General features: G+C 39.2%; 1 protein-coding gene across 16 annotated transcripts in view; it reads right to left on the bottom strand.

Moving 5' to 3' along the window:
* The window catches only part of LOC136842758 (protein C-ets-1-like), a 419,972-nt gene that overhangs the window by 79,466 nt on the left and 315,437 nt on the right, over positions 1-25,069 (bottom strand). The window contains exon 1 of one of the 16 annotated variants that reach the window (XM_067110547.1): positions 14,570-15,184. The exons of 14 other annotated variants lie outside the window; for them this stretch is intronic. In XM_067110547.1, coding sequence (XP_066966648.1) covers positions 14,570-14,648 — 79 coding nt within the window. In that variant the 5' untranslated portion in view covers positions 14,649-15,184. Of the gene's footprint in view, positions 1-14,569; positions 15,185-25,069 lie in introns of those variants that run through there. One more of the 16 variants, XM_067110546.1, reaches the window with a different exon arrangement.

Raw genomic sequence — 25,069 nt, 5'->3', positions numbered from 1 at the left:
CCGCTCTTCTTCGGCCTCAAACCCTCGATGACATTTGGTCCTTTGAAAAATCGTCTGCATAATATATCCTCGGTAATTTTCTACTAGGTTTTTAGATATATCTGTTCTATTTTTCGATGTATTTGTGGTGACAACTGGAATAAATGCATCTGGGCGCAATGTAAAACACAATGACAACGCTGCTTACTTACAAATGTATAAATAATAATAAACATTCTGGTGATTTTTCAATACCGATATAACCACAACGCCATCACCTTTACAGTTTTAGGAGTTTAATTATTGATTTTTTTTTCTACCGAATATCAACAAACATTAACAAGTATTTTCACTGTTTTTATACGTAATATTACGTCTTGTCATTCGGTAAATACATTGCTCACCTGAATTTCACCAAATTGTCTGATCAGCTTTCCTTTTGCACCGGTTATTAAAAAAGCATTCATTAAACCGATACACTGAATAATTGCTTTTTATTTTAAAATGCTTTCTGATTTTTCAATGGTTGTTCTCTAATTTTCTTCAATACGATATTTCAATTTAATTTCAGTCTAATTACGGTAATATAATGTAAAATAAAATTACAATTAAAAATCAATTTCATTAACCCGCAGAGGTGTCACTCGACTTTCTCTTTTAGTCTGGTATAATGTTATAATCTAGACTGCAGTTCAGTAAGTCAAGGAATTCAGCATTTGACTACCATGTGACCTACACCAACTCTACCATGACATACATTTTAATATTGTAATTGTAATACACGTATTACAATTTCGACTGAAACTGGAATTTCTTTATACATTCCAGTGACACGAAAGCAACGGTGTTTATGTTACATGTTACAACTCTGCAATACCGCAGAATAAAATTTGTGTATGCAAGCAAAACGAAACTTATGCTAAACGACGAATAACTATTGAAAACAATTACCGAACCGTTTAACTACGTTGCTCCTATAAGGATGCGGTCAAATGTAGAACCTACTTAAGACTTGGAAAAATCTATGGTGTGGACGCCACCTGCCATAAAATATATTCGCAGTTCGGCGAGATGAATTTTTGTGATCTGGAGATAAGATTTGGTTTTATTCTTTATTTATCAGAACGAACCCCACCTTAAAAATATGTAGTAATAAAAATGCCATGCTACATTTCAATGTACCAGAATAATCACGATATTAAACATAGAAATTATAAAATACCTTTAAACGGAAAAAGGACATACGGTTTATTGTCATTCAGGCTTTTACGAGGAATTATTTTAAGTGGAATAATTATCCATCCCAATTAAATCTCCTTCGTCCTACCTCAGAGAGAAAAATACGAAGGCGATGATCTCAAAAGATAAACCTCAAGCGATAATAACGACCCTTCTTGGGGGTTTGGATTAAGTGGGAAGAGAAACCTCAAAGGAGCACTTAAGTGCGGCGCCACACCTGTATCCAGCGATTACACTATGCAGGGAAGAGACGAAACCTTCCTCATTCCCAAGAATATAACAAAGTCGCCCCCCTTCCACACCCCCCCCAACCCTCCCTCGATCACAGTTTCCCAGACTGAAACACACAAACACACACACAAAGGTTGGGTCACCCTGGGGTCAAAGGGGCATGGGAGGATGGAAGCTGCTCCTGCTGGTGCTGCTGTTGCACCCCGAAGGTGGTGCGGAGGTGGAGGAAGAAAAGGAGGAAAAAGTGGTTAACTTCGCCGACCCGTTGACAAAGAGGAGACTGAGGAAGAGCCTCAGGAAGGAGATGTAGGACCAGTGTCGGTGATCCGGTGAATTTCCAGTCCCGACGCTCAGGACTTGAGGGAATTTTTTTTTTTATTTCGTTTCGCTAAGAGAATCTTGCAAATGTTTCCCTGGTTTAACCAAGAGGATTTGGGATCCACTGCAAAGTTAACTGACGTCCCAAGGACTATGGTCATTGATGTTGCAACTTGGGATTTCCCGTGTTTTTAGTATAACAAAACAACAAGGATTTCCTCCGGTCTGTCAAGTGACAAGCCATTTTCCCCTTAATACATTGACAACTTGAAGCCAGTTCCTTTTCCAACGAAAATACAAACATAGGAATGAATTCTGAAACATATCTAAGCAACCTATTTCATCTAATTCATTGCACATAAAAGAATAATACGACTACGGGAAAGTAACCAATGGAACAAGACTTAACAATACCTTTCACATATACTACAATACTCGGAATTTCAGCTGGTGGAAGGTCTCGTTCACGTGACGTTTACAGCTAATGAATAATGTATTATAAGAAGTATAATACAACATTTTCCTAGTATGATAGAATTCTGGTGAAAAACCTGCTATATATTAAAAATAACAATATCTCAATTCGTACCCCATTAATTTGAGGAGGGAGAAAGAGAGTATAGGAAAAAGCCGAGATTGTGAGGACGTAGAAGGTGATGAGAACAGGTCGACGAGAGAGTAATAAAGAAGGGAAGGAGAGTAAAGGTGAAGCAGAGGTTATGGGAGACAAGGGGAAACAAGAAAGCCAAGTGAACTCGAAGAATGAGAGGAGGAGGAGGAGGAGGAGGAGGACGAGGAAGAAGAAGAAGACGGAGAATGAGGAAGACTCAATGCTTCCCAAGAGGTTGCTTGAAATGGTCTATTTCTCACAAAGCTTTCGCACAGCAGCCACTCACCTCCAAAGCACACAGACTATCGCCGAAAACTAACGTACAGACGTTAACAGACTCTGCCTCTATCTGCCATCCATACACAAGGTGGCGAAAAAAGAGCGGCAAATAATTGCATATAATCTTTAAAGATACGAAAAAAGAATCAAAGTAAAAAACGCAAAAGGCACAAACCCTCTGGGCAATGGATGTGATTACTGGAAGACGCCTTCGGGAGACAGACGCGCCTGAGAAATCCTCAGGTCTTGAGGAAGGAGGAGGAGAGAGAGAAAGAGAGAGAAGGGGGGTGGGGCGGGAAGGGTCTGCCGATGATGATGATGGTTGTTCCGGTAAAGAAGCAACAAGCAGGGAAGATAGGAGGGAAGGAGGAGGGGGGAGAGGTGGTGCCAACCAGCACATCCCAGGGCAGGAGGTCATCTCCCAGAGGCTTCCCCGGGAGGCTAAAGCAAGGGCCTGAGAGGGTCCTATGGTCCCTGCGGCCACAACTCCCACGTAAGGGTCGACACTGAGGTCACAGGAACTTTGCCTCCGCGCGTACAAGTAGCCCCAGGGCACCGGGAATTGAAGGGAGGAAGGGCCAGAGGGAAAAGACAAGGGGAAGGAGGGGGAGGAGGAGGAGGAGGTGAGACTGGAGAAGGTTAGTGGGAGTTATTCCCTCCTTGGTTGATGGTCATGAGAATGATGATAATGAAGATAACAAATTATATCTACACTTGAGCAAGACAAGACCTGACCCCAGTGGCTCCAAAAGCCGCTCCACCTTTTTTTTCCCATCCCACTCCCGTTCCTCCTCGCATTAGAACCTACTCCTCCGCCGCCACTCCTCAAATCAACATCCTGATACACACGAATTTTAGGAGGATTAAGCGCAGCTGCTGTTGTTTCCTTTCGCGTCCCAAAAAACCCTCTTCAAGAGGTGGATATAAGGGGCATTTTAATGTGATCATCAATGGTACTTAATTAGGGGCAGCCAACTACCAGAACCGTAGCGCTCAACATCTGCAATTATCTCCATAACGTGTGATCTTGAACTAACAATCATCAACGTCCGCTGTCCCTTCTCAGGGATCTCCTACTCCCCATGTGCTCCTAAACTTAGCTAACGATACTTCGAAAACCATTAGACGCAAACAACACAACAGCGATTTCATAAAAATGACACGAATGTTTCAAAATCCTCACTTCGAAGTAGTTACATTTCCAGCAACAAAGCCCTGTGCGAATGAAATATCATGGAAAACACCCTTTAATCGAAGTAAAAGCAGCAGATAAAGCAGCGGCCACGCGAAAAGGGAATCCGCAAAACGCCAAAAGACAGAGCGGCGTTCTTATTAGCGTTATTCAAAAAGTACCCCTAAGCTGCTTTTCTCTCGGCCAGGCCAGTTCATTCATTATTCGCAAAAGCCAGGACAACTTCCTGGCGACGACGCACGTTCATTCATGAAGCAGCAGCAGCAGCAGCCTGGCTGGGCAAGAGCAGCAGCGGCAGCAGCAGCAGCTGAGGAAGGCCCCTCGGGGTAAGCAGCAAAGGTAAAGCGTCAGGACGTCGATTACGAAGGCGGCAGCAACGGTCTGACGAGGAGGGGAAGTAACTTCGAGGGAGAGGAAGGCTGGGGTGGGGCTGTGGTGAGGGTAAAGAACGGACGGGGCAGGGCAGGGCGGGCGGGCGGGCCATGCCCGCTGGGCATCGCACGCTATACCAACCACCCCAAGCTTTTTTGTGGATCCACTTCCGGCGGTGTTACCGTAGATACACTTTCTTTGTCTCTGCTCTCCGCTCGCAGAGCAGCTCAAACGCACAAAGCGACATCAAAGGCCAACTTCAGATTCGAGATCAAGATCATCTGCTTCGTCAATGCAATTGAAACCTCACAGACACAAAAAGAAAGAAGGATACTGATTTTATATGATACATATTGAATATGAAAAAGTTTTCTTTTTATATAAACTGTATATTTAAGCATTATATTATACATATATATATTTATATATACGAGTATATAAATATATATATATGTATATATACCTCTAACTTCCGGAGCAACAGCTCGAAGAACAATCCAAGGCGGTTCAGGGAAAGGCACTGTCCTTATGCATTTTATTAAAATATGCCGACGTTTCACAACTCCTCATAGTTCGCTGTTTGCAGCCTGGAAAATGCAACTATGAGAGTTGTGAAACGTCGGCATATTTTTTAATAAAATGCATAAGGACAGTGCCTTTCCTGAACCGCCTTGGATTATGTATATATATATATATATATATATATATATATATATATATATATATATATATATATATATATATATATATATTTATATTTATATATATATAATGCTTCTTTATGGCACAGTCTTTCTTATATTTTCTGCCAATGGTAACGTACATGTGACATCATGAACTTACTGGCAACACTTCCAGTATCTCCAGTAATTCTTCCAGTATTCAAAGCAGAAGCCTTGAAGGGATAAGGATAAAGCTTCTAATATGCCGCAATATCTATCCATTCCGAAGCCAGCATGTAATTATATATATATATATATATATATATATATATATATATATATATATATATATATATATATATATATATATATATATAATTTCATTTTATTTTCCTGTTCAGGTTAGGCTAATAGAGAAGTTGGTCCAAGTTCCATAAGTTCGCTATTTCTGGAGAGATAAAACCCTCTCACACTTAAACGCAATGAGCTGTGACCACATTGTTTATCGTCTTTCTCAAGAAAATAATTCTGCCACCAAAGTCTATGAAAATAAACCCGAGAGAAAAGAGATTATATAATTTTCATCGCATTTTCTTCTACATACATAGAGCTGACCACACACTTTGATATTTGATTACCTGTGTATGTTCACGACTCCGTAAAAAAGCAATAATAATAATAATAATAATAATAATAATAATAATAATAATAATAATAATAATAATAATAATAACTGTTTCTGGTGTAGATCGGGTAATTCCTTAGGGTCTATACCCAGTTCGTCATAGGGTGAGAATTAGTACCGAATGCCCGAGCACACTCGTTAAGAATCTATAATGATGGTCAGACAACGATCGCCTGCAGACGTTATTTCAAAATTTTACGTACTGTAACAGTTAGCAACTTTAAAGTAAGCTATCTTTCTTATTTCTTATTAAACTGTAACCTCAAGACTTAAATCCTACACGCTAAATAACTACAAAAAACAACAACGTAATTAAATAAAAAAAACTCAAAATCCCTTCTTTTTCAAAAATGCCAACCAACGGGTAACCAAACCACACAGGAGAAACAACTAGAGGAGAGCCCTTCCCAAAAGGCATTAGCCTCCTGAAGGCGCAAACATCACAATAAAACCCTAAAGGATGCGAGAACCGCTCCGTAGTCCAATGTATATGTAATACTTCGGTCCTTTCCTCCAGCCTGCATTGCTGCACGTTCCAACCTCACCATTGGACAGGTTTTATTTTCGGACATGGCCAGGTCGGCATCTGGTCCGGGACGCAAAAGGCTACGGTTCAAATGACATCCATCGGAGGAGATGTGGCCTCCAATGACACATGATTATGGGGGATCAACATTGAGAAGTCAATGAGCTGATGTACTTAAGTAAGTTCACATACGCGTGTGTGCACGCGGCGTCAATAGTCTAATGTTGTCACGCCAGTTTTAAAAGTCACAAATCAATCAGATACTGCAACATATGGAAGTGTGAATGTAGACATACACATACTGCACAGAATTTTGTGCAGATACGCTACAATATATATTGCCCGTGAACTCTGGAATAATAATAATAATAATAATAATAATAATAATAATAATAATAATAATAATAATAATAATAATAATATTTCCAAGCTCATTGAAAGTAAGATTCCTATAAATCCAAAAACTGTACTAGAAAAGTAAACAGACAAAATAAGTTCAATTATAATATATGAAAATATATAAAAACATGATTACAATTACTAAAGGTCATAAAACTTTATGAAAGGCCTAGCTGATATTTTTCCCGCAAGGAACAGTTCATGAGGACGAACTTACACGCTGACAGCATCAAACTAGAATCACGGCCACGCTTTGCTGTTCCGCCCAGAGCCGCATATAGAGTCTATATACGGCTCTGGTTCCGCCTAGTGATGGTATAAAAAATTACTTTATATAAAATGTAAAAAAAAAAGTCTATATAAATTATAATATTAAGTAACGTAATAAACCGTATTTGTTTAATTTTTATCTGAATAATGAAGACGACGCATAAATAAATATCCCATTTCATCTCACCGCAGTCCGAGACTCTGCAGGTCCCCCAAAACCCAAACGCCGCCCACTGCGTGAATTATTTCAAAAGAGCAGCCTATTGTGGCAAACACAGGCTGCCGGATCTATCCTCCACAGGAAGTACGCACAGACACATTGACCCCATGCGCTCACCTGTACGGATTGTACAGGTGTGCAAAAATAGGAAAGGGGTCCGTCCGTCTTTAGAAGAGGGCGGCGGGCGGGGCGATGCGAGGTTCCCCAAGGCGTCCTTCTAGTGCCGACCCCTTCTGGAACTACAATAAACATTTCCTCGAGACTACGTAAACCGTCATGATCACTGGCGGCGGCCGTTCATATCAATATCTCCCGCACATCGGCGCAACAATGGGACGGACTCGTCTCCCGAAATCTCCGAACCAAAAGTCATATCAACTGATAAAGAACACCTTTTCCCGCATTGACAGCGCACAATGGGTCGGAGATTTGTTAAGAGCGGAGTTTATGGGGAGGTGAGGGAGGGATGGTGGGGAGATGGCTAAGAGGGGAAAGGAGGGATGGAAGAAGAAGAAGAAGAAGAAGAAGAAGAAGGGAGCTATATAAGCGATTTATTAACTGGAACCATTCACGGTTGTCAGCCCTCATGGACCCTCAAATTGGTCTCGAAGAATAGGGGAGGCAGTCCCGGGACCAGCCGAGCGGATGATGCACCGGCGGCCGAGCGAAAACCAAGGCCGCCGGCCGGTCCAGAAAACAAAAGAGAGAGAGAGAGAGAGAGAGAGAGAGAGAGAGAGAGAGAGAGAATTCTCGTCATCACAACAGTAACATTCAATCATAAGTACAAGAAAAAAAAAAAAAAAAAAAAGGAGCCAAGAGCGTGACCATAACTCTCTTCAGTGGCCTCTTGTGTCAGCGCCCTGTGTTTCAGTGAAACTAAATACTATGGCCATGAGGAAAGAAAAGGTATACAAGGCCACAATAAATATAGTATTTGTACTTGTATTTGTACCAAAGCGATACAAGTACCGGAGTCTTGCCCAAAAATGAAGCGGATTTAAATTTTAAATATAAGACATACAAGCAAACCTTGTCGCTAATCGCCTCTGCGGAAGATGAAGCATTCGATAATAATCTGTTACATTAACGATGCGACATTTACCTAAAGGAAGGGCAAACGTGTGACGCAAGCGACAATCAATGTGGGTAAGCAAACAATAAAAAAGCGGAAATAAAATAATTGGAAGCATAACAAGAAGTTTCCGAATTTCATAGAAAGTTGATAAATCATGAGATATTAATGAGGTGAAGCGCAGGTGTATCATAAAGGACGCCTAAAGAAATAATGTTCTTTCCTTTAGTATCGGTATCAGTATCATATAGGATTTCGGCCAAAGGCCAAGCGCTGGGACCTTTGAAGTCATTCAGCGCTGAAAGGGAAACTGACAGTAAGGAGGTCTGAAAGGTGTAACAGGAGGAAAACCTCGTAGTTGCACTACGAAACAATTTTTGGAGAAGGTGGAAAGTAAGATGGAAAAAAGAGAATATGAACAGAAGCACAGTGAAAGAAATGGAAGAGGTTGCAGCTAGGGGCCGAATTAGGGACGCTGCAAAGACCCTTAAGTAATGTCTACAGTGCACCGCATGAGGCGCACTGACGGCACTACCCCTCTACGGGGTCTTTCCTTTGGTCACCAAAGCTAAGCTTTCAGTGTTTCGTGTGTAAGTTTCTAATCAAAGGCTTAGATAACCAAAGGAAATCTACAAGAAAATCAGTCTCACGGTCGAAAAAGTTTTCATCCAACAGAAGAGCTGTGACATATGGCACACCGATAACCATATAAGTTGTAACGCCAGTTCCTGTTCAAAGTTCAACCAATCACTAATGTCTTACGTGTGAAGTTCATTCACATAATTCCTACGTCTAAGAAGGTGTCATTAGACAAGAGCTCTAGAAATCTTAAGCGATCTATTCCTAGGGCTTTGAAAAACACAGTCCTTTTGGAAAAGTGAAGCTTTTTTGATATCGCTAATGTGAGTTAGCATTCCAATCTAAAAACCAAAAATAAATATCTATGGCGGAGTGTGATATTTTGTCTGAACAATAAAAATTCAAATTAGAAATCAGAGGAAGTAATTACATTTTCGGAAAAAATCCATGATACTAAAAGTGTATGTGTGTATATATATATATATATATATATATATATATATATATATATATATATATATATATATATATATATATATTATATATATATATATATATATATATATATATATATATATATATATATATATATATATATATATATATATATATATTTGTGTGTATGTGTTTGAGTAATAATATATACTTCGTAATTACATAACTTTTGTCTCTATTTTTCAAACCAAAAATTCAAAATTTAAGAGATCAGCGACTAAGCACTACACAACCCCTAGGTATTGAAATCACCTTCATGCGGGGAGAGAGAGAGAGAGAGAGAGAGAGAGAGAGAGAGAGAGAGAGAGAGAGAGAGATATCGCCTCCTCAAGTTGTGTGCAGTCCTTAAAAGCGACATACATACACTCCTTCTGGGATGGGACGCCCTCCCCCCTTCTACAACGACCCACCCCCTTATTCCCCCCCTTTATCCCTGTCCCCATTCTCCTCCAGAGTTGAGTCCTTTCGGCCATGGCTTCCGTCTTAAGTCACCGTGTAACATAATCTCGCCCCCTACTTCCACTTAAACAAGGGCCTGCCTTGCGATCTAGCGTCCCGTTCGCGTACGGTACGAAGCGGTGACACGTTGCGATTTCGTATGATTTCGGATACTGAAGATATATAACGCCAAGTGATATAATACAAAACATATCTCACTTCCCTAAAATAAATACTCCAGATTGTTGTTCAACTTTGGAAACTTTCGTGATATCCAAAACCTCCTGACAAAAATTAAAAAATTAATGATACACAATACTCAGTCGTAATGAAAATTCATAATCAGAATAAAATAGGCTGTTCAGTAATAACTTATTTCAAAATTTATATCTTGTACTTAAGGTTTTTGACAGGACACTTAAGCAAAAGCAGGTGTTATCAACGAAATACAAGAAAATCTATCGCTCAGTGTTACATCTTACAGCAGCCTTTACGACCGAGAATACACAGAAATTATGAGAGAGAGAGAGAGAGAGAGAGAGAGAGAGAGAGAGAGAGAGAGAGAGAGAGAGAACTTATAAGAGGGCAGACAAACAGAATGAATGAACAAGCCAAGAAAGTTATGAATGAACATGAAGAAGGGTTACATAGGGAGATTTATTTGTATGGCCGGTGTTATACCTCTCAGGGGAAAAAAGGACAATGTGAAGTATACGGGGTAGGGAGGAGGAGGAGGAGGAGGAGGAGGAGGAGGAGGAGGAGGAGGAGGAGGAGGAGGAGGAGGAGGAGAATCCAAAAGACCCATCGGAACTGAGAAGAACCGTGGAAAAAAAAAGAAAAAAGGAAAAGCGCTCAAGAGAAGGTCCTAAGAATGGCCGACGACAAAGACCGAATCATCCGGAGCGCATCGGCTGAACACGGAGAAAGGCGTCAGCACAATGAGAAGTTAAAATGTCCAAAAACTCTTCGAAGTTTACTCACCAAAAAGGAGCAGATTTAAAACTCGGCCGCCGCACAATCCTTCAGAGAGAGAGAGAGAGAGAGAGAGAGAGAGAGAGAGAGAGAGAGAGAGAGAGAGAGAGGGGGGATAAGGGAAGGTGTTTCTGATGCTGTTGGAGAGAGAGAGAGAGAGAGAGAGAGAGAGAGAGAGAGAGAGAGAGAGAGAGAAGGTGGTTGGGGAGAAGTGTTTCTGATGTTGTTGGAGAGAGAGAGAGAGAGAGAGAGAGAGAGAGAGAGAGAGAGAGAGAGAATAAGGGAAGGTGGTTGGGGGGACAAAGTGTTTCTGATGCTGTTGTTCGGAGATGAGGAAAAGGAAGCGAAGAAGTAGGAAGCAGACGCTGAAATGGAGGGAAGGAGGGAAGGAAGGAGAGGAAGGGGAACTAGAAATAGGAAGAAACAAGTGACAGGAAACCGACGGAGACGTGGACAGGAAAGGAAAGCTACATCAGGTAAAAGTCTAGTAGGTCTGTGTCAGCGTTTATTTCGTTCTGTTTTGGGCTCCGTCAAAATAATGAAGAACGTTATGATAATAATAAACTGTTTAAGATAACATTCCGATGGCTTTCATTAAAACGGCCCTATTCGCCGTTATGTAAACGAAAGAGAAATTCATAAAAGAAAGTAGGTCGTTTATTTTTCATTTCCTCATCTTGAAGTTACTGTGTAAACGAACAAGCATGAGATATCATTTTATTTCTCCAAATCCCCACTTCAAGACATCTTTCTGCATGTGGGATATAGGATTTTATAGAATCAAAAACACAATATTTAAACCTACCATTAATATACACTATAAGATAGTACAACATTTCTGAATTGAACTGAATATGGAATTTAGGCCAAAGGGCAAGCACTGGGACCTATGAGCTCATTCAGCGCTGAAACGGAAATTGACAGTAAGAAGTATGAAAGGTGTAACAGGAGGAAAACCTCAAAGCAGTTGCACTATGAATCAATTGTTAGGAGAGGTTGGAAGGTAAGATGGAAGAAAGAGAATATGAAAGGGGGTACAGTAAAAGGAACGAAAGGGGTTGCAGCTAGGGGTCGAAGGCATGCTGCAAAGAGCCTTAAGTAATGCCTACAGTGCACCGCATGAGGTGCACTGACGGCACTAACCCCCTACGGGAATTATCCCATTATTAAGTATAGCCGTTGTTCTCCCTTATTGTGCAAACGAAATAAATAAATAAAAAAAAAAGAAAAAAAATAATAATAAAAAGACGCACATGAATTCTGCAGGCAAACATATGCCACATACATAAAATTTGATCTAAACGCAGATATTATTTTATCGTACAATGAAATGATTAATTACCTAAACCATTTTTTTTTTTAAAAAGAAACAGGTTCTGGAGGATGTTGGGTTGTAGTCTGACGCCACGTCTCTACGAAAGCTCTGAATATTGCTTCTCTCTCTCTCTCTCTCTCATATATACTGCTGCCTTCGGGGTTCGTCTACAATTGCGTAGCATGCTTAAAAACTCGTAAATGTATAGCCCATACACGGTAAAAACATATTACGTGGTTATATGCATAAACCTCCGAGCCCGACATAACTATGGTCAAACATGATTCTGGATTTATCGTTAGCAAAACTATATCACTTTGTGACCTATTTTATCACACCAAATAAATAATTTATTAATAGATACTTCGAGAACAGGAATACGTTCGTATAACAAACATATTTCACAACGCAAAACTTTTAAAAATGGAAGGCTCATTGCAGGTTAGCAAATGCAACATATATATATATTTTCTGCATTATATCTTCCCCAATTGCAATTCCCCACACACCCCCTTGACAGTTCCCCCCCGCCCTTCGAAAACTTGGCCTCAGTCAAAATCCGAAGAAATGGATTGGCCCGCACCTATACCGTATCATCATCATCACCATCCTTTGGCCACTTGGCATGCTTGGTAGCAGGAGAGGTGGGGGGGGGGAAGAGGGGGTTCTCTCTCTCTCTGTCTCTCCCCACACCTCCGGGACCAAGCAAGGACCGACGGAATCCAAAGCCCTGCTGCCATCGGAACGCGTAAGCCCCTCCCCTTTCAATTCCCCGGATGACACCCATCACAATCCTGTGGGTGCCAGATATACGGTAGATCACCAATACACGGACGCCCTCTCTCTCTCTCTCTCTCTCTCTCTCTCTCTCTCTCTCTCTCTCTCTCTCTCTTCTTTAGCTTTAACTCTCATTTAATTTATGTTCTCCAGACAAGGTATTGTTATGAGGCAATGAAAGTAATGTTCAGTGAACATTTAATTTTCAAGCAGTGCAAATCTGCGGCGCCTGTCCATCTCGCCACGTAATGCGAATGTCATCGTTTCCGGGAATCTTCCTCGTGAGCGAGAATGATGAGGGCAAGTGGTGAAATACCTCTGCCATGAGAGAGAGAGAGAGAGAGAGAGAGAGAGAGAGAGAGAGAGAGAGAGAGGGGTAGGGAAATTGAGATTTGAAGAGAAGTGAGCAAGAGACACAGACAACATGCAACACACACATGCAGAGAGAGAGAGAGAGAGAGAGATGTGTGTGAGAGAGAGGGAAATTGAGATATAATGAGAAGAGAGAGAGAGAGAGAGAGAGAGAGAGAGAGAGAGAGAGAGAGAGAGAGAGAGAGGGGAGCGAAGTAGCCGCAGGATCTGACAGTGAAACGTGAGCCTCCCATCGGGCCCCTGCGCCGGAAGAGCCCTTCGAGAGAGAAAGAGAGAGAGAGAGAGAGCACAGGCATACAGGAGAAGGGGACAAATAAAAGACCCTCCGTCAAAAAAGGGGGCAATAATAATAATATTGAACTCTGACCACTGCTATATTCTTCCCATCAAAATAACTCGGGAGAGGTCCCGGATAAAAAGGATTACTGATGTAATACCCAACTTGTGGTTTCTGGGCGAACGTCGGCGAAATCGAGTTACTCAGACCATTCTCGTAACAGTCGCCATCTTGCAACACATGTATGAAGTTCAGGAACTGACAAAATTAAATACGAAAGAGACACAGCGTGTCGATGACGAAATGGAAATAAAAAGGGCGAAATAATGAAGCGAGGGACGGAATATTATATGGAACGAGTTAGGCAACCAAAAGAGCGTAGGAGGTAAGCCCCTCCCCAATGGGACGCCCGCCCTGGTGAGACTTAGGGGGCGGAGCTTGGCCTTACCGGGGAACGATTGCCGGAAGTGAGAATTTAAGAGATTTTATTCGCAAATTCCGAATTGGAATTCGGCCAAATCTTTCGATAAGACGTTCATTCGAATTTATTATAATTGAAAGAATTGGTTTCGACGGCAAACTTTCGCCGGGAAACGGAACGCTTCGAGAAAGACGATTTTCGGATGAGGCGCAAAACTACGGCCGGAAGTTGGGGGGGGCAGAGGTTACAGGTAGCGCCACAAGAGGATACAGGGGAGGGTGGGGTTCAAAGGCCCCATGGGGATAGGGCCAGGGGTCACATGGAGGAGGAGGAGGAGGAGGAGGAGGAGGAGGAGCAAAGCTACCAACCAGCAGGGAGGAAGCGTCGATCTTTTTTAACAAAGTTAAGCAGACACTTTTTTTGGAAGAAAAAAAGTTGTCATTGTAAACTACTGCAAAATAATCGCGAAGATTTAAAACTCAAAATTCTTTTACCCAAACTACTCGCAAAAATGAAAATCAATCTAGAGGAAATGAAATAATGACAAAGTCCACAACGACACAGGTTTCCAGGAAGGAATGATGGAAGTGACAAAATTAAATCCAAATGAATATATTACACGAAGCTTACAAAAAACAATTAAAATGGACATAAAACCATGAAAATCAAAATACTGACAAATGAATCAGAACTGGGATATGAAATTTGTCCTTCACCAAATCCTTAAAGAGACTATTTCAAAAGAGAAGTCCACTTTTTTTTCCATTTCACTACAAAAACAATTTTAAGCATACCATTACTAAAACTTAAAGAGATGAAAAACTAAAATGATAAACATGACAAAACAAAAAGAGACTGAAAGTCCTTACCTGACTTCGTGGGTTTGGTAAGCGTTTTGAGCGACTTTATTCCCATTTTATTTGGCGGGGGGAGAAAATCCACATACATACTAAATATAAATAAATAAAATCAGAATATGACGAGGAAAAGAAAATTGGTTCAGCTTGACTAGAACTGTGAAATCTTTCTATAACAAGAAAAGTATTCGTCGTTATCAATCTTATAAGAACAGTAACAATCTTCGATCAGCGCCGTGGTAAGCCCTTCGGCCTGCACTCGCGTTGAAGTCGCTGTGAAAGAGATATTATACCAAGTGCGGAGAGGGACCCTGCTCTTTCTCTCCGCTTCTGTTTCACGCAATGATCTTTATTCTAAATAACCGTACACACAGAAATGTCAACTTGCACCTTCGATAATTTTTTTTTATCGGACAATAAATACTTATGCGAACTACCGATTCCCCTGTGTTACTATTTCAAGTCCAGATCGGATTAAAGTCACCAAGCAATGCACCACTGACGTCACTTGTATCGTTATCTTCGACGGGCACCATAATAGGTCCGGAATAAAGCATGACCCATGATGTTCTTGTCCCAGCTACATACGTCCACTATCGACCGTGTCCCAGGATACACTAACTGCGGGACACCACACAGACTCCCCCAGCTGACCCGAACAATGTTGCCAGACACCCTAAACGGAAGATCCCGATGCTTCCTCATCCAACGCCCTCGGAACCGCCCAGACACTCGTGTATATATTCATCTCCATAACAATGGATGCCAATCAACACACACCCTTAACACCTGTAAATATTAAAAAACGCCGCAATACACTTGCTATAAATAATCCAGAAATTGTCTCTGTTTCCAGCCAATCTGGCAAATATGTTGACCCGGCAAAGCCAGTTGAAGTCGCCGAGACTATCTGGCAACTGCTGCACCTCGCCCCCGAACTCAATTCTGTGATCTTATTGGAGACCTATTTCCGACGTGACACTATTACATTACTCGAAAAAGCAGCAGGGAGGGGGAGAAAAAACTCGAAAGTTTTTTTTTTCTTATAAGAAACGCATTACACGGAACGCCGCATCGTCCGATATTCACAGGTAATACAATTGAAGAAGGCGAGAAACAGCGGCGGCTTCAAAATTCGAACGTGCGGGAACCTCCTAAGCACAAGTTACGGAACGCAAACAGAAAACTTTTGTCTTGCTTAGGGCAATCGAGAGGTCTTCTTGTCCTGTCGCCCAGCAGAAAGGAAACGCGCTAGGAAGAACGGTTCGAGTCCTGTTTGCCCTTAAACTGCGTTATCGTTATAGAAGAGAATTAGATTTTTCTCTTTTGTTACGACGTGCGGGCTTTGCTGTATTCTAGCCTCTTAAGTAATCCACTCTATCACAAGGAACTTACAATATAAATACCAGCATGGATATAAATCAAATTTACTACTTCTACTAATACTAATACTCATGCTACTACCACTTAGATCAATGATAATAATAAACCAACTAACCTAGTAACTGATCACAATGAAAATACAAGTCTGAAAAAACTTAGTTGAATTAGGAATGAATTACGTTAAAGGGAGAATGATGACCTCACGAAGTGAAATACTGGTGCGCTCTGCTTTCTCCAAGGGAGCAAATTACCACAATTAGGTTGTCTTTATTAATACGTCTTTATTAATACTGTCAATTATTTGTTGATTTATTAAATGATAAAGCGGCACTGCTTTGGAAATGAGCTGAATATAAACACTTGGGAAAAGACAGGTTATAATTCCATCAATCTAGTATATACCCAGTGAGGGAGTACATTTCTAATACGATCGGCTCTCTCTCTCTCTCTCTCTCTCTCTCTCTCTCTCTCTCTCTCTCTCTCTCTCTCTCTCTCTCTCTCTGGGGAAGGCAATGAAGCAGCCAGATTATGCTTATTGTTTCAAAATCAAATATGAAAAGTATAAAAATTTAGATTTCTGTAAACTCTTTCCATTTTCGCAATTCCATTCTCAAAAGTACAAATCTTTCAGCAATCGAGATAAGACTCTTAGTTAGTAGCTTACTAACGTCAATATTTTTTTATATTTTTGCTCAAATATATTACTAAATACATTGTCGCGATAAAATGCTGATAGAAATAAATATCACGATTTCATTTTTAATATTAGCGATTTGTGAATTATTTACTACCTGAATTTTTCATTAGTGCCGATGTCAAAGAAGACTTATCGTTATATATAAATAATATATATATAAAATATATATTGAATATATATATAAATATATATTTAATATATATATAAATATATTTATATATATATATATATATATATATATATATATATATATATATATATATATATATAATGCAGCACAAAGGGACGTGCTTGAGACTATTATAAATCCAAGTCAGAAGGAGTGAAAACCGGGACTTGGAACAACTACTTTCTGTCAACTTCTTTTATATTCAGTGTGAACTTAAAAATGTAGAACAAACTACGAAAGCACTTGTTCCAAGTCCCGGCTTTCACTCACCTTCTGACGTGGATTTTATAATATATATATATATATATATATATATATATATATATATATATATATATATATATATATATATATATATATATATATATATATATATATATATATATAATGTGTGTGTATGTATATTAAGGTTGACAACGGTAAATTTTCTCTCGGTGACATTTTCAATTTCATTTTATATATCAATCTACGTATCACTATAAGAGGTATATGTGTAAGTTTTATGGATAAATGCCTAAATTCGGCGAGATGTTCTGCTGGTTCAAATGCTTAAAAATAAAATCATGTTATCAGGGATTTTTTCAAGTAATAACAAATATGCAAGCTAAAAATTCATTCTAACAGGTAGTAGCATTTTATTCTGCGTAAACTCATTTTCTAAGTTCGTGATCTTTAGATTGTTCTGATGATAATAATAATAATAATATGCGGTAGAAATTTATTTCTATTACACACGCGATTGTGTGTTGATTACATCCGATAATAATAATAATAATAATAATAATAATAATAATAATAATAATAATAATAATAACAGCTGTTAAAAAGGAGTGGCAGGTGTTCGGAACATGTAATGAACGCAAACGCCCTCCTTTACTCAGGGCAATATGCTGTAAAAATTATTTGCTTCCATCGTATACGTCGTCTCTTTTGGCGAAATATAGAATACACGTTTTTTCAATTTTCTGAATGAACTGCATAGACGGCGATTTTATCATCGACTTCTTGTTTCAGCGAAGTATCAAGTCTGCCTCTCTTACCATTCAGGATGTATTGTGAAAATGACAAGATTTAATACACTGCTAAAAAAAGAAATCACTGTCGATACAGTAAATTACAGAACTGAACAATGATAAAATCACCGTCGATGCAGTTAATTGAAAAGTTGAAAAAATAATAAAATCACCGTTGATGCAGTTAATAAAAAACTGAAAAATGATAAAATCACCGTCGATACAGTTAATTTAAAAAAAATGAAAAAATGATAAAATCACCGTCGATACAGTCAATTAAAAAAACAAAATACTAAAAAAATCACCATCTATGCAGTTACTTAAAAAACTGAAAAAATTATAAAAATCACCGTCGATGCAGTCAATTATAAAAACAGAAAAATGATAAAATCACCATCGATGCAGTTAATTAAAAAAAAAATGACACAACCATCGTCGATGTCGTTAATTGAAAAAACTGAAAAAATGATAAAATCACCGTCGATGCAGTTAATTTAAAAACCTGAAAAATGATAAAATCACCGTCGATGCAGTCAATTAAAAAAACAGAAAAAACTATAAAATCACCATCGATGCAGTTAATTAAAAAAACTGAAAAATTATAAAAATCACCGTCGATGCAGTCAATTAAAAAACAGAAAAGTTATAAAATCACCATCGATGCAGTTAATTAAGAAAAACACAAAAAATGATACAACCACCGTCGATGCCGTTAAATTAAAAAAAAAACTGAACAAATTATAAAATCACCGTCGATGCAGAACAAAAATCGCAAATTCACCGTCGATGAAGTTAACTAAAAAACTGAACAAATGATAAAATCACCATCGATGCAATTAATTAAAAACTGACAAAATTATGAAATCACCGTCGATACAGTTAATTAAATAAATTGAAAACCGTTGATACAGTTAATTAAAAAACTGAAAAATGACAAAATCACCGTCGATGCAGTTAATTAAAAAAGTTAAAAAATTATAAAATCACCGTCGATGCAGTTAATTAGAAAAAATACGAAAATCATCAAATCACCGTCGATGTAGTTAATTAAAAAAATTAAAATCACCGTCGATGCAGTTAATTAAAAAAACTGAAAAAATGATAAAATCACCGTCGATGTAGTAAATAAAAAAATGAGCAAATTATAAAATCACTGTCGATACAGTTAATAAAAAATGAAAAATATGATAAAGTCACCGGACGAAGTTAATAAAAAAAACTAAAAAAATCACCGTTGATGTAGTTAATTAAAAAAATTATAAAATTACCGTCGATGCAGTTAATTACAAAAACTGAAAAATATGTATACTTGACATTTTGATAAAAAAAAAAAAAAAAAAAAAAAACAGTCGATATTCTCCAATCAAAGGGGTCATAATTCTTAACACTAAGAAAACATTTGCGCAATTTCCCTTCAGACGTTCATGCCTCTGAAGCGTTCATCATCCAAACTATGTCTCGTGCAAATAGACCCGTTTAGGGGGAGGAATTCTTCTGCTTGCTTGCAGTCATAAGAGACAGAGGATTCATTTTGAGAGATTAAAAAACAAGCATCATGTACCAATCCCTAACGCAATATAAAAAAAAATTTAAACGAATACTTTACAGTTACAACCGTTGAGATGGCAAAATACTGAAACAGTAATGAGAGAGAGAGAGAGAGAGAGAGAGAGAGAGAGAGAGAGAGAGAGAGAGAGAGAGAGAGTCCATATTACACCACTGTACCGTAACACAGGGGTTATATTTACAAGTTTTATTGGTTATGGTTGTGAGCGCAGAGTAGAAATGGGCAGCCAGTAGGGGTGGATTAAGCTTACGGTATTTAGTGAAAGTTTCATGTTCACGAAAGAGGAAATGAAGAAAAAGAGGAGGTGAAATAAGAAAGGAAAGAAGATATACTAAATGGGCAACTGAAAAATAAACGGATAGGGCGAAGTAAGGATTAAACTGAAGTTCATAGTAGTAAAGGGAATGAGAGAGTAGGAAAATGTAAGTTAATATTTAAGAAGATCTTGAGAAGAGAAAAATAAATTTTTAAATTGTACTAAACATGAACAGAAAACATTTGAAAAATCATACGGATATACGACTTGAGAGAGAGAGAGAGAGAGAGAGAGAGAGAGAGAGAGAGAGAGAGAGAGAGAGAGAGAGAGAGAGAGAGAGATTTAAAACGATTTAAGTCAAGTTTACGCAGTTTCAGTACAAGTCGCGAAGACTCCTAATTTATGGCTCTCTGATAATTAAATGGCACAAAAATTTAATTATTTTTTGTAGAGCAAAGTAGTAAAGCTTATCTCAGTCAAATATCAACACATACATTTTTTGGACTGAGGCCACAGCTATATCACAGAGCCCCAAATTTGAATACAAAAACATTTCGAATCATCAATAAAGTATAATTCTTATTCTAACGAGGGCAGACGAAAGAAATTAAGAGGACAAATTCATATGTGAGAGAGAGAGAGAGAGAGAGAGAGAGAGAGAGAACTAGCTTCGGTCAATGGTATGATTCTAACCCGTTTGTTTACACACCTGATATGCTGGCAGCCACGTGCCCTCGGATGCCCCATTTGCCCCCTCCCCCTTTCCCCTCCCCTTGCCCCCTCCGAAACTACTTACTACTACTGCTCCTGCTGCTTCTGCTCTACATACCAACTAAATGAAATCTCGGAGACCAGATTCCCCTCAACCCTCGGTGGATGACTGCATGCCAATCTCAAGAAAGATCTTCTCTAATCCCATGCACGAGATGGCAATGAAGGCCGTAATCACACACACACACACACACACACACACACACACACACACACACACACACACACACACAGAGAGAGAGAGAGAGAGAGAATGCTCCTCATTTCGGCTTAAAACTTTGGAAAGGAATTTATCTTCTCAAAGCCTAAACTCCAGCTGGTGCTCAGTGGATGCATCCTGGATGTCTATTATAATAATAATAATAATAATAATAATAATAATAATAATAATAATAATAATAATAATATATTCTTTTAAACAGACTGTTGAAAAGAATGGCAGCTGAATTGATTATATACAAGGTCTTTTCAATCCCTCTTACTACCGTCTTTTCTTCAGGGCTAAAATCTGCTGATGTTCATGATATGGATAAGATGAAAGGCATTAGTTCTGAATTGTCACTTTTTATTTCTGTACAATAATAATAATAATAATAATAATAATAATAATAATAATAATAATAATAATAATAACACTATCAACGATGAAATGACGTTAAAAGCACAACAATTTTGTTGCTGTCAATAATAATAATTGCTTCATATCCCAAAGGGTAGGGTAAATCAATTCTCCGCGCAAGATAAAAAAAAAATTCTCATGGATCGATAACAAATTCTACACAACATATTACACTGCTGAATGTATTCATAACAAAATTACTTTAACGTTACAGTAAACGGATAAGGTGTCAAGATACAGTCGAGTTCCACATATAAAACTTAATAATGACTCTTTTGTCATCAAGAGCATTACGCAAAAATTGGCTATAGCTCGCAAGTCGATACAGCAGCGGTGATAATGAAACAGGCACAAATCCCCCGTTATCTGCGTTACTTTTCAGTCAATAACATTTTAAATATAATATATATCATTATCGCAGAAATAACAAAGCGTCTGCAGTCTAAAGTCTTGCTAATTATGTCATTCTCACCCACTCTTATCCAAAAATATTTTCCTCAACATCTTTAAACGAAAACGACGAGAGAACAAAAGAGCTGTGTAGTGGTAATTCTTATAGTTACATCCAAACCTAACCATTTCTAACTTGACCTAACCTGCGGCGCTAAGGACTACCCGAGATCCGTTTAATAGAGATGGAGGCTTGGAGAGTGAATCTGGGCCATATTCATTATTATGAGTCTTCCAACCCCGCCTCCTCTTCGCTGAGGTAATTGCTTTTTAAAAATTACGTTACTACGTCTCCCAAATTATTATAAACTTGACAGTTCCGAGGACAATGTTTTGGGAAGAAATCGTAATAAATCTATGCATAACCTTTTTGCGGAATCCTGCTAACATAGAACACTATAGAACATTATTATTATTATCATTATTATTCTTATTATTATCATTATTATTATTATTTTTGGTCTATCACAGTCATCCTATTATTATTATTATTATTATTATTATTATTATTATTATTATTATTATTATTATTATTATTCAGAAGAGGAACCCTACTCACATGGAACAAGCCCACAGGGGCCAGTGACTTGAAATTTAACCTTCCAAAGAATATAGTGCACATTAGGATGAAGAAAGGTTAAGAGATCTCACTTATCAAATAGAAAAATAAACCAATAAATTAATAAATATATACTACTGAACTGACAAAAGAAGACAAAAAACCATAAACCTTCTTGCCAAAAAAAAAAAGAAAAAAAAAAAAGGCGCACATAACAACGACCTCACTTAGCAACATTTGCATTCCGCGACCTCGTCCTGCAGCGAACATCTGTGGGGCCTGAGACAATCGAGGCATTTCTTCCGATATTGCTTCATTAATCTTGCTTCTCGAGGAGGCTTTAGTCTGTTTAATTAAGTAAAAGGCATTGTTTATCCGTGCTTTGATTAATTATTGCACCGGTTCACAAGTCCATGCAGTCTCGCCAGCCACTCTGCTTTTAATTAAAATTCCATTCTCCTCCCTCTGTCTCCCTCGCTGTCTTTATCCCTTCCCATTTATCCCTTCATCCTCCATCTGCGCTGTCCACCCACCATTCCATTCTTCTTCTTCTTCTTCTTCTGTTCTTTTCTAGCCTCGTTGCTCTCAGTGTGTACTATGCGAAGCGTGACCGACAGAAGCCTGCCAGTTCAGGTTTTGTGAATGGGCGGGTTTTACGCTGCTCCCGCCAGAGTTAGCCAGGAGTCTTCTTGGCCAAGACTGGATCGGAGGTTTTCCTCCAGTTTTCCAGTTTTTACCTCGCCTCACGTCTGCGTCTGGGTATGCGCTTTTTCTCTCTCTCCCTCTCTCTCTCTCTGTCTCTCCCTCCTTCTCCGATGGAAGTTCAATACCCTTCCAATTTCTCAGGAAAATGCTAATCACTGAAGGAAAACGACAATAGGAAAGTGGATATCAAGTTTCGCCTTTTTTTTTTGAACATTGATTATTCCGGGAAAATTACAGGTATAGAAGTGGACCAGTTCCTGTGACAATGAAGGTAAATATTTAAGAATGAAATCAAACTTACTGAGAGAGAGAGAGAGAGAGAGAGAGAGAGAGAGAGAGAGAGAGAGAGAGAGAGAGAGAGAGAGAGAGGATTTTGTGAATGAATAGCCCAGTTACCGGGCATCCCCCCTCCCCCTCATCCCCGACCGAAGGGATCCCTAACACATCGTTCACGCACAGGAAAGGACCAACTCTCTCTCTCTCTCGAGCACAATATTCGGAGATCAGTTATGGAAACCGTCTACTATACGAGTATAACGCTTTAAACAGCTACTGCTGGTAGCAGTGGCTATTAAACAATCGAGCAGAAGAAGGGAAATAATGAGAGAGGCTTCTGAGCCCAGAGGCACAAAAGCCTCGAGTATTGAACAAAGACGAAAACCGCAATTATCATTTGAAAACTTATTGCTAGTCATTCATAACCCCCTCTTCCCTTCAATACCCCCCTCCCTTACCCATCCCCTACCTCTCTGGTTATCCCCTCCCCCTCCTCCATCATCTCCCTCCCTCCTTCCCAGGCTGCTGCTGCTGCTGCTGGCGGGGAGAAAAACACCTGAAAACCAGAGCAATCTGACCTCTGTGGCCCCTCGCTATAAGACTCACTTTGTCAATATTCGAAAGGCATCAGCTGGGCATTGCGAGCATCCCGACGCCATCGGTAATTTGACCCTTAGGAATTCCTGCCTTACGTTCGTCGTTCCCTTGTTGTCTGTAGCAACCACCAACTTGTTCCCCCTAATGTAAGACAAGTGATCCAACCAGGATGGATGTGCGGAGAAAGGGGGAGAGGGAGAGGAGGAGGAGAGGGAGAGAGAGAGTGGGGGAGAAAGGAACCATGAGATGTTACTTTGGGAAATTTATGGACTCGCAATTTCAACACAGACTCTCAAGATAAGACTGACGTATCGATAGATAAAAGCATAAACAGACAAATAGATGATAGATACAAGAGAGAGAGAGAGAGAGAGAGAGAGAGAGAGAGAGAGAGAGAGAGAGAGAGAGAGAGAGAGAGAGATTTTAAAGATATGCTGTTTATAGAAAAAAAATTTGCTAGAATTTCCTCACCATAAAATGTGCAATTCTGCGAAACTGGCTCAAATTGGAATATGCATAAGAGAGAGAGAGAGAGAGAGAGAGAGAGAGAGAGAGAGAGAGAGAGAATCAAGAAGATAGAGTTACGGCCCATTGCTACTCTCCTCGGAAGGTGAAAGAGTCCTTCCCGTCGTGGTCCAGAAAGCCGATTTCGTCCCGCAGCCGCCCTCAAGAGGCTCCCTGGGCATTTCGTAGTAACCAGGGGATTTTTGTGAATGGACCACGGAGTAGAGAGAGAGAGAGAGAAAGAGAGGAGAAAGAGAGAGAGAGAGTACTAACCAGAGCCCGAAGGCCTTCCGCTTGAATCGACTGCTACCCACGAAGGGGCGAGCGATGCGAAAATGGTGTTTCTCATTTCCTCTTCGCTACTAAACTTATCATTTATTATTCATCATTACGCACCTACCCGAGTCGCTACTTCCAGTTTCCCAGTTGTTCGATATTTATGGCATCCATCTCTCTCTCTCTCTCTCTCTCTCTCTCTCTCTCTCTCTCTCTCTCTCTCTCTCTCTCTCTCTCTTTATAGATATCTCATCTGCTTTTGAAAGCTTGGTCAGTCGTTCGCATTGTATTCACTTTTCACCGCGTTCGGTTTTTCCCTGTATTTCTTCTGAATTATTTCTGGTTCGAGTTATTGGGAAAACTTGCTCTGTTTATTCACACAAACAATATCTTACACTTTCAATACCACTATAACTGCGTTTATTGTATTAGGTAGCATATCCTAAACTCTATCCTCTTATTGTTAGTAAATAACGTCAAATGATTTACAATGTCAAGAAGAATTCAACATTTAATTAAGATAGGGCATTACATAAAACTAAGGATTTTTCTTAGCATAAACTAGACACCTCCACGTTAATTTTCCAAAAACTGAAAAAGAAAAGTGGAGCTTAAATTTGACCTTTTTTTTTTATGAAAATGGAGATTTCATCATCCTGTTCATTCAAAA

The sequence above is a fragment of the Macrobrachium rosenbergii genome, chromosome 10 (genome assembly GCF_040412425.1).
Source record: "Macrobrachium rosenbergii isolate ZJJX-2024 chromosome 10, ASM4041242v1, whole genome shotgun sequence".
Taxonomy (NCBI): Eukaryota; Metazoa; Arthropoda; class Malacostraca; order Decapoda; family Palaemonidae; genus Macrobrachium; species Macrobrachium rosenbergii.
The sequence above is the reverse complement of the archived record's forward strand: the minus strand, read 5'-3'. Positions and strand labels throughout refer to the sequence as shown.